The sequence below is a fragment of the Mastacembelus armatus genome, chromosome 19 (assembly GCF_900324485.2).
Source record: "Mastacembelus armatus chromosome 19, fMasArm1.2, whole genome shotgun sequence".
Taxonomy (NCBI): Eukaryota; Metazoa; Chordata; class Actinopteri; order Synbranchiformes; family Mastacembelidae; genus Mastacembelus; species Mastacembelus armatus.
This window is the reverse complement of record NC_046651.1, coordinates 14,702,132-14,716,665: the sequence shown is the minus strand read 5'-3', so window position 1 is coordinate 14,716,665 and position 14,534 is coordinate 14,702,132. Positions and strand designations below refer to the sequence as shown.

At 40.1% G+C, this 14,534-nt stretch overlaps 1 protein-coding gene across 2 annotated transcripts; it reads left to right on the top strand.

The window, feature by feature from the left end:
- The first annotated feature begins 12,045 nt into the window (after positions 1–12,045).
- On the top strand, positions 12,046–13,994 carry chac2 (ChaC, cation transport regulator homolog 2 (E. coli)). 2 transcript variants are annotated; one of them, XM_026315701.1, is made up of 3 exons: positions 12,046–12,398; positions 12,662–12,697; positions 13,365–13,994. In XM_026315701.1, exons 1-3 carry the CDS (start codon positions 12,318–12,320, stop codon positions 13,758–13,760), a joined length of 513 nt encoding a protein of 170 aa, XP_026171486.1. In that variant the 5' UTR covers positions 12,046–12,317; the 3' UTR covers positions 13,761–13,994. The 2 variants fall into 2 exon arrangements, with proteins under 2 accessions (XP_026171486.1, XP_026171485.1); XM_026315700.1 differs by having other exon boundaries at positions 12,046–12,403.
- Positions 13,995–14,534: the final 540 nt, after the last annotated feature.

Genomic DNA, 14,534 nt, shown 5'->3' with positions numbered 1-14,534 from the left:
TAAATGTCATCCCAATTGCATTATTTCTGTGTGGGTACTGTAAAGTGCAGCATGTGTAGTCAGCTATGCAGGTGTACCTATGTTATTAGATTCTTGTGATCTGCATGTTGCTTCAGGCAGCAGGAAAATCAACAGGATAATATGAGCATAGTCTCTTTACATTCATGCTGCATGTACAGATTTTCTCAAGCTCATTAGCAAACACACATGCAGTCACACAGAGACGGGGCTTTTTTTCCAGCCTGTGCCAGGGAGGGACTCCAGCTGTGTGAACCCAGCTCAGAGGTGTTCTCTCAGGCTGCCTGGGCCAGCTGCTACTGCTCTGTCTTTCCCTCTTTCTCTCTCTCACTAGATCTGTTTATGTCTGTCACTGACTAGCCAACACTTCTGCTTTACTCTGTTTACTATGCTTTGCACTCACTTTCATCGAGTGCTGGAGATGAAGAAGGAGAGAGTAGTGGAGTTGGAAAACTGGCAACTGAAGGCTGAGGCCTCCTGTGAAAAGAGCAACCCTGACCTGATCGGAGATGCCAATTCAAGATGCACTCTAAAGAAATGCTGAATGGAGCAGTGTTGAACATTTATTGATGCACAGCTATCAACTGCAAACACATACGTTATTTCTGTGTCATCTTTATCTGTATGTGTTTGCAGAGGACTGTACAGTCTATACGGGCTGGTGCTCTGAGATATTTTTTTATGTACATAATTTACTCCTTCAAGACAGACAACTTGTAGAGAGGCATCTTTAATGATTGAGCCACAGTATGTTGTGTGACCACACAGCTGGAACATTATGGTTCAAAATGATTTGAGCAACAGACTGGGTTGACCGCAGAGACCAGTGCTGGAATAAAGAGGGGAGGTCTGTGTATGCAGTTGTGAACGTTCTTGTGTGTGAGGGAAGTATTAGAGGGGGAAGGGGGGTGAGGGCATGGGGGGGTGGAGGGAGAGGGTGCAAGACAGGAAAGAGGAGGAGGAGGAGGAGTTACTATGGAAACTATCTCAACATCATCAGCTGGTTTCCCATTGGATTGACCACCATTACTACCACTCCACAAATCCCGACAACCTCCACTCCTCCCTTCCCTTTTAGCTCTCTCTCCCCCATCCCTGGATCAGGCTGACCTTTTGCACCAAATGGAATCATCAAATAATAATGCTCTTCCATCTTTTTGCCATGCAATGAAAACAATGGAAAATTCTAGTAGAAGCACAGTTTGGGTGTAGCGGAACATACAGAAACAAAAGGTAAAATTCACAGGCAGAAATTAACTAAAGCTCTGACAAAACATTTACTGATGTGTTGAAGATTATTGATCAAATAACACATCTAATACAGTAATACAGTTAGTCGTTCAACCTAAAAAAAAATATTGCAAAAAACCCTCAATCTTAGGTATTTTTATGCATATGGAGCCAGAAATCTAATGTTTCCTAAAACCAAATGAAAGTAGATTTTAAAGGTAGCATTTAAGGATTATGACATTTCCATGGCTAAACAATAAGACCTGATCATGCTGAGATGTCTGCAGTGAAGATACTCTAAAAATATATTCACATTTGGGGGGGAAAAAAAAAATCAATTTTGAGAAAGTGCCTACTAAATTAAAACTCACTGATGGACATTCTTTGAAGCTTTTGTGGGAGCACCGATTTGCTTGATGGAATTGCAACAGAAGATATAATTATTTGCAATAATGCTGAAAGATTGAACTTAAGGTAACTTTTGTTTTTTATCGGAATTCCAAAATGAAACGTCTTTGTAGCCAATTAAGATAAAAAGCAAAATGGTCAGGCATAATGGAGGCCTGGTTCAGCATGCTGTGGAGCAAGTTATCTGTTTCTACAAGAGCTATCAAGGCGTGATGCGATGCATCATCAGTCTGTAAGAGGCACAGGGAAATGCATTATACCATGAGCATTTTAAATTGCTGCGACTCTATCAGCCAACATTAACCGTGACAGATATGGGCTGCTACTGATTGCATTACTCTTTATTGAATGATGAGGCAAGGAGGTTCCATTCTGTATATTCCAACCATGTTTGCTCTTCTGCATCTTCTCACTTCCTCTCTCTCTTCCTCACTCTGACAGACTGACAGCAAGCAGTGACCCCTGACTCTTTGCCTACTCAGCAGAGAGAAGGTCACTGTATTGTCTATATGTGTGTGGGTGTGCATACATATTTTCTTTATGTATGTGTGCGTGTGTGCAGGAGCGCGTGTGCACGAGTAATATGTCTGAACTGCCAGCAGATAGAATATATAGCCAAAAATAAAAACTCATCTGTCAGCATCCAGTGGGTGTGCGTGTGTGTGTTTGTGTGGCTATATTTTGTGCTTGCTTTAATGTCAGTTAGTGCTACAGTGTTTGGAGTCATTTAAAACACTGTACCTACACAGGGGTGAAAGCATATGATTTTTAGAAGGGTATCATTTTATGAGTCAGATACCCCTGCTGCAATTCATCCAAAGAGGGTGGTCTCATGTATATATCTGTGCATGTGGATAAGTGAGTTACTGTGTGTATGTGTGAGTGTGTTTGACAGGCAACCACCCTTTTCTAAATGAGATTAAATGGGAGGTTTGTCTCTAATCGTGTTGTAATGAGTTTCTGTGTAGCTCATACATTTACTAATTCCACTTGCCAATAGTGCAAACAGCCACATGCGCACGAATGTATGTGTGTGTCTCTGTGTGTGGGGTAGGAGAGGTCACCTCCTAGCAATCTTACTCTCATTTATAACAATAGTACTGACCTGTCCTAATCAAAGAATTGCAATTTCTAAACACAAATAGCATTAGTTCATGAGCAAACATGCACACACGCATGCCAAAACATGTGCACAGACACACACACAGACACTCGAGACAAGGGCAAACATGCAGTCCATCTGTATATGGATCTGTGTGTCATTAGGACTCTCAACAGGCATTACCATTGATCATCTGACCAGCAGATGGAGAGTGACCGACAAGGACCAAACAAAGCCTGTCTGAATGTGTGTATATGTGTGTGTAATGTGTGTAGAGAAGTAGGTGAAGTGGTTGAATGAGATGGGGGGAGGTGTGTGTGTGAGTGGTGCTTACCTGTGTGGCTAAATGGCAAAAAACACCCAAGATCCATAGTTTATTAGCGCTTGCACCACTGATTTATGTTTGCGTGTATGCGTGTACACGTGTACAGTGTGTGTCTGTGCGTATCAGAGTGACCATAAATCTTGACCTACGAGCTGCTGCTGGTTGTCATAGCGATGCAGCCCACGGCACTCTGTGTCCTACAGTTAGGGGTTAAGGGTCAGGGCAGTTTTGTATAGTGGAACAGACTTTCAGAGCGGATAATGAACAGGGAAAGCAGTCACATCATTGCCTTTTACCACCCTTCACCTTTTACCTTGTTACCTCCAAAGGAAAGAAAATATGTATGCACGCCTAGACACCTCATAAGAGCTGCACAGGACAAATGGAAAACACTCCAGTGCCGTAATGCCCGAAGCTACTTGCACCTCACAAAGCCAGTGGAGGGAATCTAAATAAGTGGGCACATCTTGATGTCTCACCACACAGACTGTACACTACACACACATAAGCATGAGTAAATCACTCTAGGATTTCAAAACATATACAGCAAAAAAGAATGCAGACACCTGAGTATTACACTGATTTAGACAGATCGTTGTCATGAACAATATTCAGTAGGTTAGCACAGGTGCAAATAATAAAATTCATGATGGCTGAACTCCATTCATCTGCTTCTGTTTCAGGGTCACACTGGCAATGTGAACAGAACGCAACCATCATTAAAGCTATTAATAACGCCTGTGCAAAGTCAAAATATTTATCAGGAAAAGGCATGTTGTTGTACATCTCATTGAAAGAATATGTGCAATAATCTGTTGCTATAACAGCATCCATTCTTCTGTGAAGGCTTTTGACAAAACTGTTAAACCTAGGTAGGGATTTGCTACCTTTCAGCCATAAGGGTGTCAGTCAGTACAGATGCTGGGTGATGAGGCCTCGCTAGCAGTCGGCATTCCGGTTTGGATGGGTATGGGGCCAGTCAAACTCAGAAAACCTTCTGCACAGATCTTGCTTTGTGAGGTACAATTCTGTTATGTTGTATTTTTAGTGATAGAAAACAAGCCCGAATCAGACAGAATACTCTTTTCACAATTCTCCATTTGTGTGCTTACGTGTGCAGGGGCATGCAGGTGCAAGTTTGTGCACTTAGGCCATGATGGAGAGGGGTAGCATGAATTAGGAAGTGTAAGAAGGGAGAGGAGGTTACTATGACAACAAGGGAGAATGTTCCAGGTGACAGTGAGATCGTTGAGATGCTAATTGTCCATTTTCAATCCTCCATAAAGTTTAACAGCCACTCTGCCTCCACATGTTATTCTTACTCAGTCACAGAGTATACCTCTGGGATGTACAGCTATTCCTCTGTCTCTCCATCCTGCCCTCCTTCCCTCCCTCTTTTTTCCACATATAATGACACCCCATCTTCCCTTCTTCCCCTTCTCCTAGCGTCACTGGCAGTGAGAAGGAGACTGTGTAAATATCATAGACAATCTGGAGCATATGTGTGCATCCCTCATGAGGCCAACCAACACCTGATCATCGGGCTCTCGTTCCATCCGTCTCTCTCATTTCATTTGCTTCGTCCTTGCTCTCCTCTCATCTCCTTCCTTACACCCGTCTCCCCTCTCCTCATTTCCTCCTGTCCAAATTCATCTCCCTCCAAGTTTCTTTCACTCATTCCCCACTGTTTATCTCTACCGCTGCTCCCTCCCAGTGCCGTCCGTTTAACCACTTTGTTCCCCTTTAAGATAAAGATAATTAAATCAGCAGCTAAATGAGTGTGTGTGCTGCTGGCGTCAGTATGGTAGCACTTTGATGTTCTATTTCAGCATGATAGTATCAACATTAACTCATCAGTCCCAAACTACTATTGCAATCACAAACATATTCACGATTCATGCATTCATAATCCAGTCCACCTAGTACCTGCCACCTCCTCACCCTTCACTTACTGTACACACAAAGACTGAGCTGTCATGCTTAGCTCTACTGTCTCAGGTCCTATTTCCAACCATCCAATCACAGCATTCTTTGATCTCACCCACTTCTCATCCTTCCTTCCTTCCCTCTCCATCTCTCTTTTCTAATCTTACGCCACTCTCTCCCTCTCTGCCTTTCCCCCCGCCTCCTTCTTCCTGATCAGCAGGTTGCTAGGCAACTGTGCTCCATTGATCTAGAGGAGCACGATGACAAGCTCCCATAACTGTCATGAAATCACACAGACACACACATTCACGCGCATGAACACACACATAGTTACTGGAGATGTCTAGTAGCACCTTTCGAATGAAGGCGTCCTCGTTTACCTGATAAGGACAAGGAACGGGAGGAGAGGAGGAGGAGGGGACAGAGTGATACAAATGACAAAAGAAAGAGATGGAGGAGGAGAAGAGAATGGCTCTTTATGTTGCTTACCTATGCATACCCTCCCTCCTGTCTGCAGTCTCATTCCCTGTTTCTTTCTCCAGAATTCCCCTGTAAACCTTTGCCATCCTCCGGATCACAACGAACTTCCCTAGTGGACTGAGTCTGACTGCCTCATCTCTGCAAGCTACAAATTGGTTTCACTTATGTTGTAGTGGTAACAGATGGATTCATTTTTCATTGACACATAATAGAAATGCCAATGTGTTTCTTTGTACTATAGTGTATTACAGTATTAAGTATTATATAGGTGATGTCAGGTATAGTGACAGATTTATTCATTATATAGTGTATGTTAAGGCCTGTGTCAAACAATGATCACTTACATTTTTATCATTTTAAAAGATTAAGACAAAAGCTCAAATCATATTGTAAAGTCAAATGAGGGAAATGTATAATTTGGGATATTGGGCTATACAATAAAATTTGTAAATACTGCCAAACCACAGCCATGCAGGAGCTGCAAATCTCAGGATAGCATAAAGACTAGAAACAGAAAGAAAAATGTAAAAATCCACTCAGCAGTACCTCCAAAGCTCACTGGTTCACCTATTTTTATCTCATTTAATTGATCTGTTAAAAAACTGTGATGAATCAACATGTTTTACAGGGAGTCCTGTAAACCACAATTGTAATCCTAAATATGAATCAATATACAGATATTGTGTACTTCTAGGGCAAAGTGGAGGTTGGGACGGGAAATCTTTAACGTTATCAATCAACTTGAGAGGTTTCAGTCTTTGAAAAGTGTTTGATGCTACGTCAGGAAGTAAATTAAATTCAGGTTAATTTAGTAAAGTTACAGGCTGCAACACGGCCCTCTCTGAATGAAGCTGGACGTGGAGCACCCAGTATCATTTATTCTTCCTTCAATAGTTTGGAAATCCCAGCATCTAAATGCTACATCGCGTTTAGTCTAGAATGCGTTTTGCTTGGGCTTCACATGTCACACACAGGTAGTTTCTAGACGTAAACTGTGATGTGTTAAAGGACTGTAGAGGGCTGTCAAAAACCAAAGCTTTCATCCTACAGAAATACTCCAGTCTTTCAAAAAACTCGGTCAAGTCAGAAGTCAGTTTGGAAGGAGATGCAAATCAAGTCAGAAATCTATTTATGTGGGATCTGATTGTAAGTCTAGTACATACATTTTTTATTCATGCTGGACTGACATATTTTATGTATTTGAGAAAAAGTGTAAAATGATGCAAAAAAAAAAAAGCCACTCCCAAGGCTGGGAACTATATAGATATACCCTTTATGTGCCACATCTGAATTGATGTTTTGTGTCTGTTAAATCACTGTTACCACATCCATGTTTCTAAGTCCATCAGGCACCAGCCCATACAATACACTTCTTGAAAATGTATAGTGTACATAGCCCACAGAGCATTCTGAGCTTTTCAATACTGCATACTTATCAAGAAATCCTACGACATGAAAACAAAAAGAATGAATGAGCCTTAAATGAGCTTCTTGTGAAGAATAAGACTCTTCTCAAGGCTGAGGAGGTCACTCAATTGAACACCTTGATCTGCATTAGTAAAAGCATTAAAAGCAGGATGGAAGGATTTAAAGACCTACCCCTCTATGAAATAAAAAAAAATCGGAAGTAAATATGCTTAAGTGGCTGTAAGTGAAGAGTCTTAAGACATTTGATTCAGTGTGCCTAGTTAGCAATGAAGTATGTTTTAAGATGTTTTAAGAGTTGGACATTTAAGATCCTTCTAGAGCTCAGAGGCATCTACATTTACTCTACTGATTCTTTTGGAGGAGAGATATTTTATAATGATGATATTAAGAACACTGACGAAAAATTTGATTGCAAGCGCGAGGTTTAATGTAGGCCTAAGAACTGTAGATAACAAAAAAAAAAAAAAAAAGAAAGTGTTCTGTGGCTACCACCAGCAGACCTGTCAAGTGTCCAGAGCAAAATGATCTGTCTCCAGCCAGTGACAGACTCCCCTTCATCACATCAAGTCAGTCCTCTCCACCTGCCAAGCGCAACATAATCACTGACAGCACAATTTCTTTTCGTCAGGTTCACTCTGTTCTCTGCATCTAAATTCAACACATCGTTAGATCAGAAAAGTAGTAAAATGAAAAGAGAAAGAAAACTTTCATGAATTCCAAGTCTCTTACACCTCTTCATCTCACTTCTCCTCCCCCACTCCACTTCTCTCTCTGACTTCAGTACAGACTCCAGCAGCTTCTATGCTGGCTCTTCTCCAGCAATTATCTGGTTGGTTCCACTCTGACGCAACTCAGACTCTACTCATCATCTTCTTCGTCATCAGCTCCTGCTACCACAGCGAAACTCCCTCTCTGACATCAACTCCTACTCATCTCCAGAATGGGCATCAGCTCCAGCTCTGCTCAGATTTTTCTCTGGTATTTACTCAGTCTTAGCTCCATTTCTGCTGTGCCTCTTCAGCCAGATTGGCACCAATATTGGTTCTGCTCTGATATAGCTATGACTCCACTTTGGCCCTGACCACATTTTGACTCCATACCAACTGACAACCAGCTCTGGCTTTGACTCATCTCTGCTCTTAAACCTCAAACCCAAGCCTGTCCTCTTTCCAGGCTGCCTTTCTATATTCTGTCTGAATACTTGACCATGATACAGCTTATTCCATGGTCAGTTTTTAATCACACTAGTAGCTTGATGTTTGGTCCAGACTGAAATATCTCTATGAGATGGATGACACTAAAATTCTCCATACACATTATTGCATTCCACATGATAAATCTTAATGACTTTGGAGTTCCCTTTGCTTTTCCTGTAGCATCACCAGGTCAAAGATTTTAATTGTTCCTTTTTCATCATTCTCATAGCTGTTAGCATGAATGTGAGTGTGTGTGTGTGTGTGTGGGGGGGGGGGGGGGGGGGGGGGGGGTGTAAACAATTAAAATTTTCTAAGAGTCCAGTGACCCCAATTTAGATGTTTAATTGATCTAAGTTAAAAATTAAAACAGGAAAAAGGAGCAATGTTTAATTGTACTGACGTTTTACTTATAGAAGTACAAAAAAACAAACTTAATATCAGTCAAAGAGGAAACGTAGCTTGTGGCTTATTATTTTAAAGCAAGTTAAGATCAGCAGTAATGTAATTTAGGTGTACAAAAGCCTAATCTTTTAAAACATGGATATTGCTCTCCTCTTAGTGAGGCAGAAAACCGGAAAAGTTCACTCTGCTCCTTTCTCAAGACAACTGATTGCTTTTATCTCCCCAAATGTGTGGCTTTGGGTTTTTGTTGCTGATAAGACAGAGTATACTGCATTCATCATGAAACATTCTATTTAATTGTCATTCCTATTATTACATCTACAATATTTGAAGACAGAGGAAGAATATCAGTCATGCTGATGTGGACATGATTCTATTATTCTAATGAGTCGGTGTTCACCCAACATCTTTTACACTGGAGCATTCTGTGGTCTTGGTGTATAACCTGAGTAAAAATAGATAGTATTAATGTGGTAATAATGACTTCATTATCTTACAGTCCTTCACATCATCATTATTAGTTGTTATACCTAGAATAGTATCACATTCTCAGGCAAATAGAGTAGTGCTGATAGACATGGCTGTATTTACTGAGAGAAATCTCAGGAGTCATATGAGCAGTTCAGGATCAAACAGCATGAGTAGCCCAGAATGGCCCACTCAGCTTTGCTTTCAACATATAGTAGACTTTTATGGCTCAGCTGGCCAATTCCTCACTGTGGCTGCTGAGATGGAGTCAGAGGTTCACAAGCCTTTTTGTGTGCAACCACTGCTGCTAGAGTCAATATGGAAGAGACCTTTGGATGGGTTTTGTAGACCTCAATCACTGCAAGAGAACAACTAAATATTAGAGGTTAGTTAGACAATCCTGCAGGTAAATGGTAAAAAAAGAATTCTAACTGAAGAAACTTCTTTTCAAAGCTCTACCAGAGAGGACAGAACAGGTTAAGGAGATAAATACCACATAAACCCTTTTACGAGGATGAACTGAAAGTGGCAGATTGCAACAGTGGTGGTTCAAGTTGCTCAGTATGACCTATAACAAGGAATGAATTGATCAAGCTGCCCTGTGTGAAACACAACCTCTCACATTCCTTTCAATCTTGGCTGAAACAAAGAAAGTCAAAAGACATTCTGGATGTTGGAAGCTCAATTTAGTGATGCGCAACTGGGTCACAGAAAATAAGGCCCTGGCACAAAACACCGTACAAAGAGGCATTCTCCTAGATTTTTGGTCTGAACAAGAAAATCCACTCATCGCTGCAACAAACAGGCAGGAAAGAGACAGACATTGGGGAGTGTAACCCAGCTTCCAGGGACACTGCTGCAATTACTTCCATAAAGGCTGGGGACTTGCAAGTAAAGGATTTAAAAAAGAGTGGTCAAAATAGATGTAGCAGAAGCTGGCATACTGATTTTTAGTCTCTAGTATGGGTCAAACTATAAAAACTCTTTCCTACAATGCAGATCAAAAACACTTTGGTTAGATACAGCACTTCAGTGTACTGTATACAGAAATAAATAAATGAGATGTTGCAAGGTAAAATGCACACTTTCCTCAATGAATGGAAGTCGATACAAATGAGCAAAATAAAGCAGAAAAAGGTGAGCCTCTATCTTGGTTGCTTCCCTAATGAATAAACAGAACACTGCAGATGGAGAAGGATTTGGTTTAGCAGTGGTGGAAGAGAAGGAACACAAAGAAAGGTGGAGCACAGGGAAGAGAGGCTGAATCTGAAACAACGTGCCTGTCAGTGAGGAAGAAGGCCTACAAGAATAAAATGAAGTTAATGAAACATGTATGAAGAAGAGGAGAAAAACACTGGTGGAGAAGACATGAGGGCAAATCTACTTCTGTACAAGCACTGTTTACGTGTTTTAGAATGATGACTTTTAGAATTTGCCAAATTCACCTAGTCAAGGCTCCATGCTGCACATTTTCTTCAACAGAGCAAATAAAAACAAATACTGAACAGCAGACTGATTATATTTTCATAAATCTTGGCTTTACAATTAAAATATACATCAAAATATTTTCTTAAAATGTCAAATATTGGACCTATCCAATACTGAGCCAAGCTGAGCCAATGGTCCTGTTTTCAAGCTTTTCCTACTGATGCTCCACATTTGAATGAACTAACACATATGTGCAAATTAGGTTTTAAATATGTGTAGCAGGATTTCACTTGCCCACATCACTAGCTATGTAGAGCTTTAATAGCAGGGAAGGTGAACTATTGGAAAGTGCTGCATTTACAGAACAATACCTGCTGTAAATTACAGAAATTTTATATCAGTAATTTAGGCAGCACAGAAGAAGTCAAAGCAAGTTAGTTTACAGGTTTAAAGAGCAATGTAGGTGGATCTTTGTTTTCGTTTTCATTTACATATACATTTCCACATATTCCTACCTGAAAGCTGACTTTACTCTTCTCCTCTGGGCCATAGAGCAGCTCCACTGCAGCAGGTTTGGTTGTGGTACCTTGGACGATGGTGCCTTTATGTCAGATGTTTTCTCAGCAACATTTTCCAGCTCAGCCACAGACCTGCCTCTCCAAACTAAAGGCTGGTAAGTTACGTAAAGGGTTTGCTGACTGGCTTCGCTCAGAGGCAGAAGAATGAGCACGGCTGCTCTTCATGGAGCTGACATTACAGGCCAGATTGTTGCTGTCCACTTTACTTGGATCTGAATCAGTGCTCACACGGCATACATGGAGAGCATGCTATTTGGGAGAACACAATGATGCACTGTGGGAAATAGAAACTCAGCACCCCCTAGTGTCAGGATGGAAACCCATAATCCCTGTGTTATCTGTCCCAGTTCATGTTTTACACCAATGCAAAGACCCAAAACACAGGACATTGGAAATACATGTATGGGAGAAGAGCAAAAGTAACCTACAAGAACTAGGAGTTAAGTATACATATTATTGTATACATATTACATATTCATGAAATAATAATGGTAATAATATGAAAGTCGTTGTTGAGACTTAAATGAGTGTTTTATCCAAAAGACAATACACTCACACACTTCTATCATTTATTATTGTATAATATTTTATATTTTTTTAAAAACCCAATTATAAAGGTGCATACAACACTAGGTGGAAAACACATTTTAGTGGCTTTCTAACTGGTTTTAACAGAGATCTAATAAGATTTATTAGATAAACAAAAATCAAGCTTAACATAAGATAAATTAAAGTTAACACAAATAAATCTTCATACAGTTCTCTATGGTTATGGTTATTACCGGTAAAACTCAAGTCTAAAAAACATCCGGTATTGCTACCCTTTCAAAATAAAAACACAAAGCTTTAACAGATATGGCTATAGTGATATGGTATATGGCTATAGATAAAATATGTTATTAAGATAAACTGTTTTATTTTAAGTTATAACCGAGTAGCTTTTCGTATAGTTTTTGTTTCTATTAAAATGTACATTATGACCGGCGATTTATACCGTTTGGAGTGAAAGTTGTTGAGCGGAAGTCGGTCTAGTTAAGCGACGTCAATTCTGGTGACTTGACAGTGTAGTCTGGGGACAGAGCTCCACTGTGTGTGTGTGTGTGTGTCACCTTGTGGTGGTAATTACCTTTACAAGTCATCACACTGTCATAGGTGATCAAGTCAGTCATCATGTTATGACGATCGTTGTACGCTAACGTTAGCTGTCAGGCTGCTGGTTTTTGCAGATCTTTCCGTCCTTGTCGCCACGGTAACGTTAGCTTAACATTAAAGTCGTATCATGTGGGTTTTCGGTTACGGGTCCCTGATATGGAAAGTGGATTTTCCATATGAGGAAAAGCGAATTGGTTACATTAAAGGCTTCAGCCGTCGGTTTTGGCAAGGCAGCACTGACCACCGGGGTGTACCGGGTAAGGTGAGTGTAATTTACAGCCAAGTTACTGGCTTTGGGACCCGTTTAGCTAAACTAGCTAGCTAATTCCTGGAAACAGTCAAAGCTACTCAAACCATGTTATCAGTCTATCTGTACTACCATTATTTTCATAACCTTCCTTAATTCCCCACTGTTTCTTTTCTTACTTTGTACAGTATCACTTTTTTTTTTTTAAAGACTTAACATAGCCTATTTTGTGCCATTTCAAAGCGTCTGTTCCTCTGTCTGTGTCCCTTACAGCCTGGCCGGGTTGTGACACTGGTGGAGGATCCTGAGGTGAGTTATAACCCTTCCAAAGTGTAATAGTACCAGATATTATTTTACGGTAGAGCTGCAACTAACACTGATTCACTAATACTGAAACACTGTAGTATTTTCATAATCAGAAATATTTTCTCAATAAAGTGATTGTTTAAAAGTGTTACGCATTACTGTTTGTTCATAGTATTTTTCGTCTCAGATGTCTTGTCTGACCAGCAGTCCAAAACCTAAATATTATTCATTTCACATACAGTAATGTTAAAACTGAGAAAGGCAACAAATCATCACACTGGAGAAGCTGGAACCATCAACTCAAAAGTGTCAACAATGGATTTCAGCAGAATGGTAGTTTTACGTCAAAAATTTATGGCTTCAAAAACAGAACTTTAGCATTTTAGGTTTCCATCAGCTAATGGATAAATTGATGCATCCTTTCAGCTCTAAACAATAGACTGTCAGTGAAAGCAGGAAACTATGGAAACACTATAATTGTACATCGGATTATATTACTGGTTACAGCTTCTCAAATGTGAATATTTTCCTTTCATGTCAATATAAAAGTTTTGGATCGCAGATATGAGATAAAATGAGCTTCCACACCTTTTTGTGTCAGAGTTGATCACTGCATTTTTCACCTCCACGTCATGCTGTGTACTTGATTTCTTCTTTCATCCTTCGTCAGGGGTGTGTCTGGGGCGTTGCCTACAAGCTGCCGACAGGCAAGGAGCAGGCAGTAAAGAGGTACCTTGACTACAGAGAAAAAGGTGGTTATCGTGTCATCACGGTGACCTTTCACCCCCGTCCACCACTCACTCCCCCACCTAGCCAGACGCTGCTCTACATTGGCTCAAAGGACAATCCAAACTACCTTGGTCCAGCCCCCCTGGAAGAAATAGCCAATCAGATCATAAATGCTACCGGTCCAAGTGGGAAAAATACAGAATATCTGTTTGAGTTGGCTGATGCTGTGAGAACAATTCTGCCTGAGGACTCAGACACTCACCTGTTTTCTCTAGAAACTCTGGTGAGGGAAATACTGCAAAATGGACAGGAACACTCTTGCATTCAAACAGGTTGAATGCATGAGAAATAAGGAATAAGTCTTGGTCAGTAATAAAATATGTACCATGCTGGATTTCTGACATATTCTCAGGGTTTAAGCTATACATGTGGCCAATCAAGATATTGGTAAGGTGTCGAAAAAAAGTTAACAATGATTTTATTTCTGCTAGTGTTGCATAAACAACATATTGTATGAATATGTATTTAAAGCTATGCCAAAACAAAAAAGACAAATAAATGACTGTAAATACTGGATCTGGAGCTCAAACTCGAAGTTGAGTGGAATGCTTGATTTTATTGTTCAACAGCACAAAGAATGTCTCAATTATACCTACACTTTAATTTGTAATAAAATTAATTAATTTAAAACATAAAAGTATTGCAGTACTTTAGAAAGAAAGAAAATTAATTTGTTAATTTGGCTTATACCTAATACCAGAAAAATTGACACTCAGCTGTAATTAGTATTTAGCCCTAATTAGCTAATGAAAGCATGCTAACATACACTGGAATAACTATTAAACTAATGGCACATCCAAATCCGACCTCCTTGATTTTTGGGGGATTAAATTAGATTAGAATTATTATAAAAATAGTATACTTAAAATGCATGATTTATTTTGAATCCCCAAAACAAAACTTGAATATTGGGTTCTTAGAAGTGATTTCCAAAGTTCCTCGTATAACCGGCTGAGAAAGTTTGAGGTCAGGCCGCATCAAATACTTATGCACACCATGTTTATTCCAGACTGTACTTACCTTATTCAGAAATATCTGTACCTATTGGTGT

Bases quoted from the DNA above. Each gene is read 5' to 3' on its own strand.
- chac2 (XM_026315700.1), top strand. From the start codon at position 12,269: ATGTGGGTTTTCGGTTACGGGTCCCTGATATGGAAAGTGGATTTTCCA. The intron at 12,404-12,661 runs GTGAGTGTAATT...TGTCCCTTACAG, and splicing joins ACCGGGGTGTACCGGGTAAG to CCTGGCCGGGTTGTGACACT. The intron at 12,698-13,364 runs GTGAGTTATAAC...ATCCTTCGTCAG, and splicing joins CACTGGTGGAGGATCCTGAG to GGGTGTGTCTGGGGCGTTGC.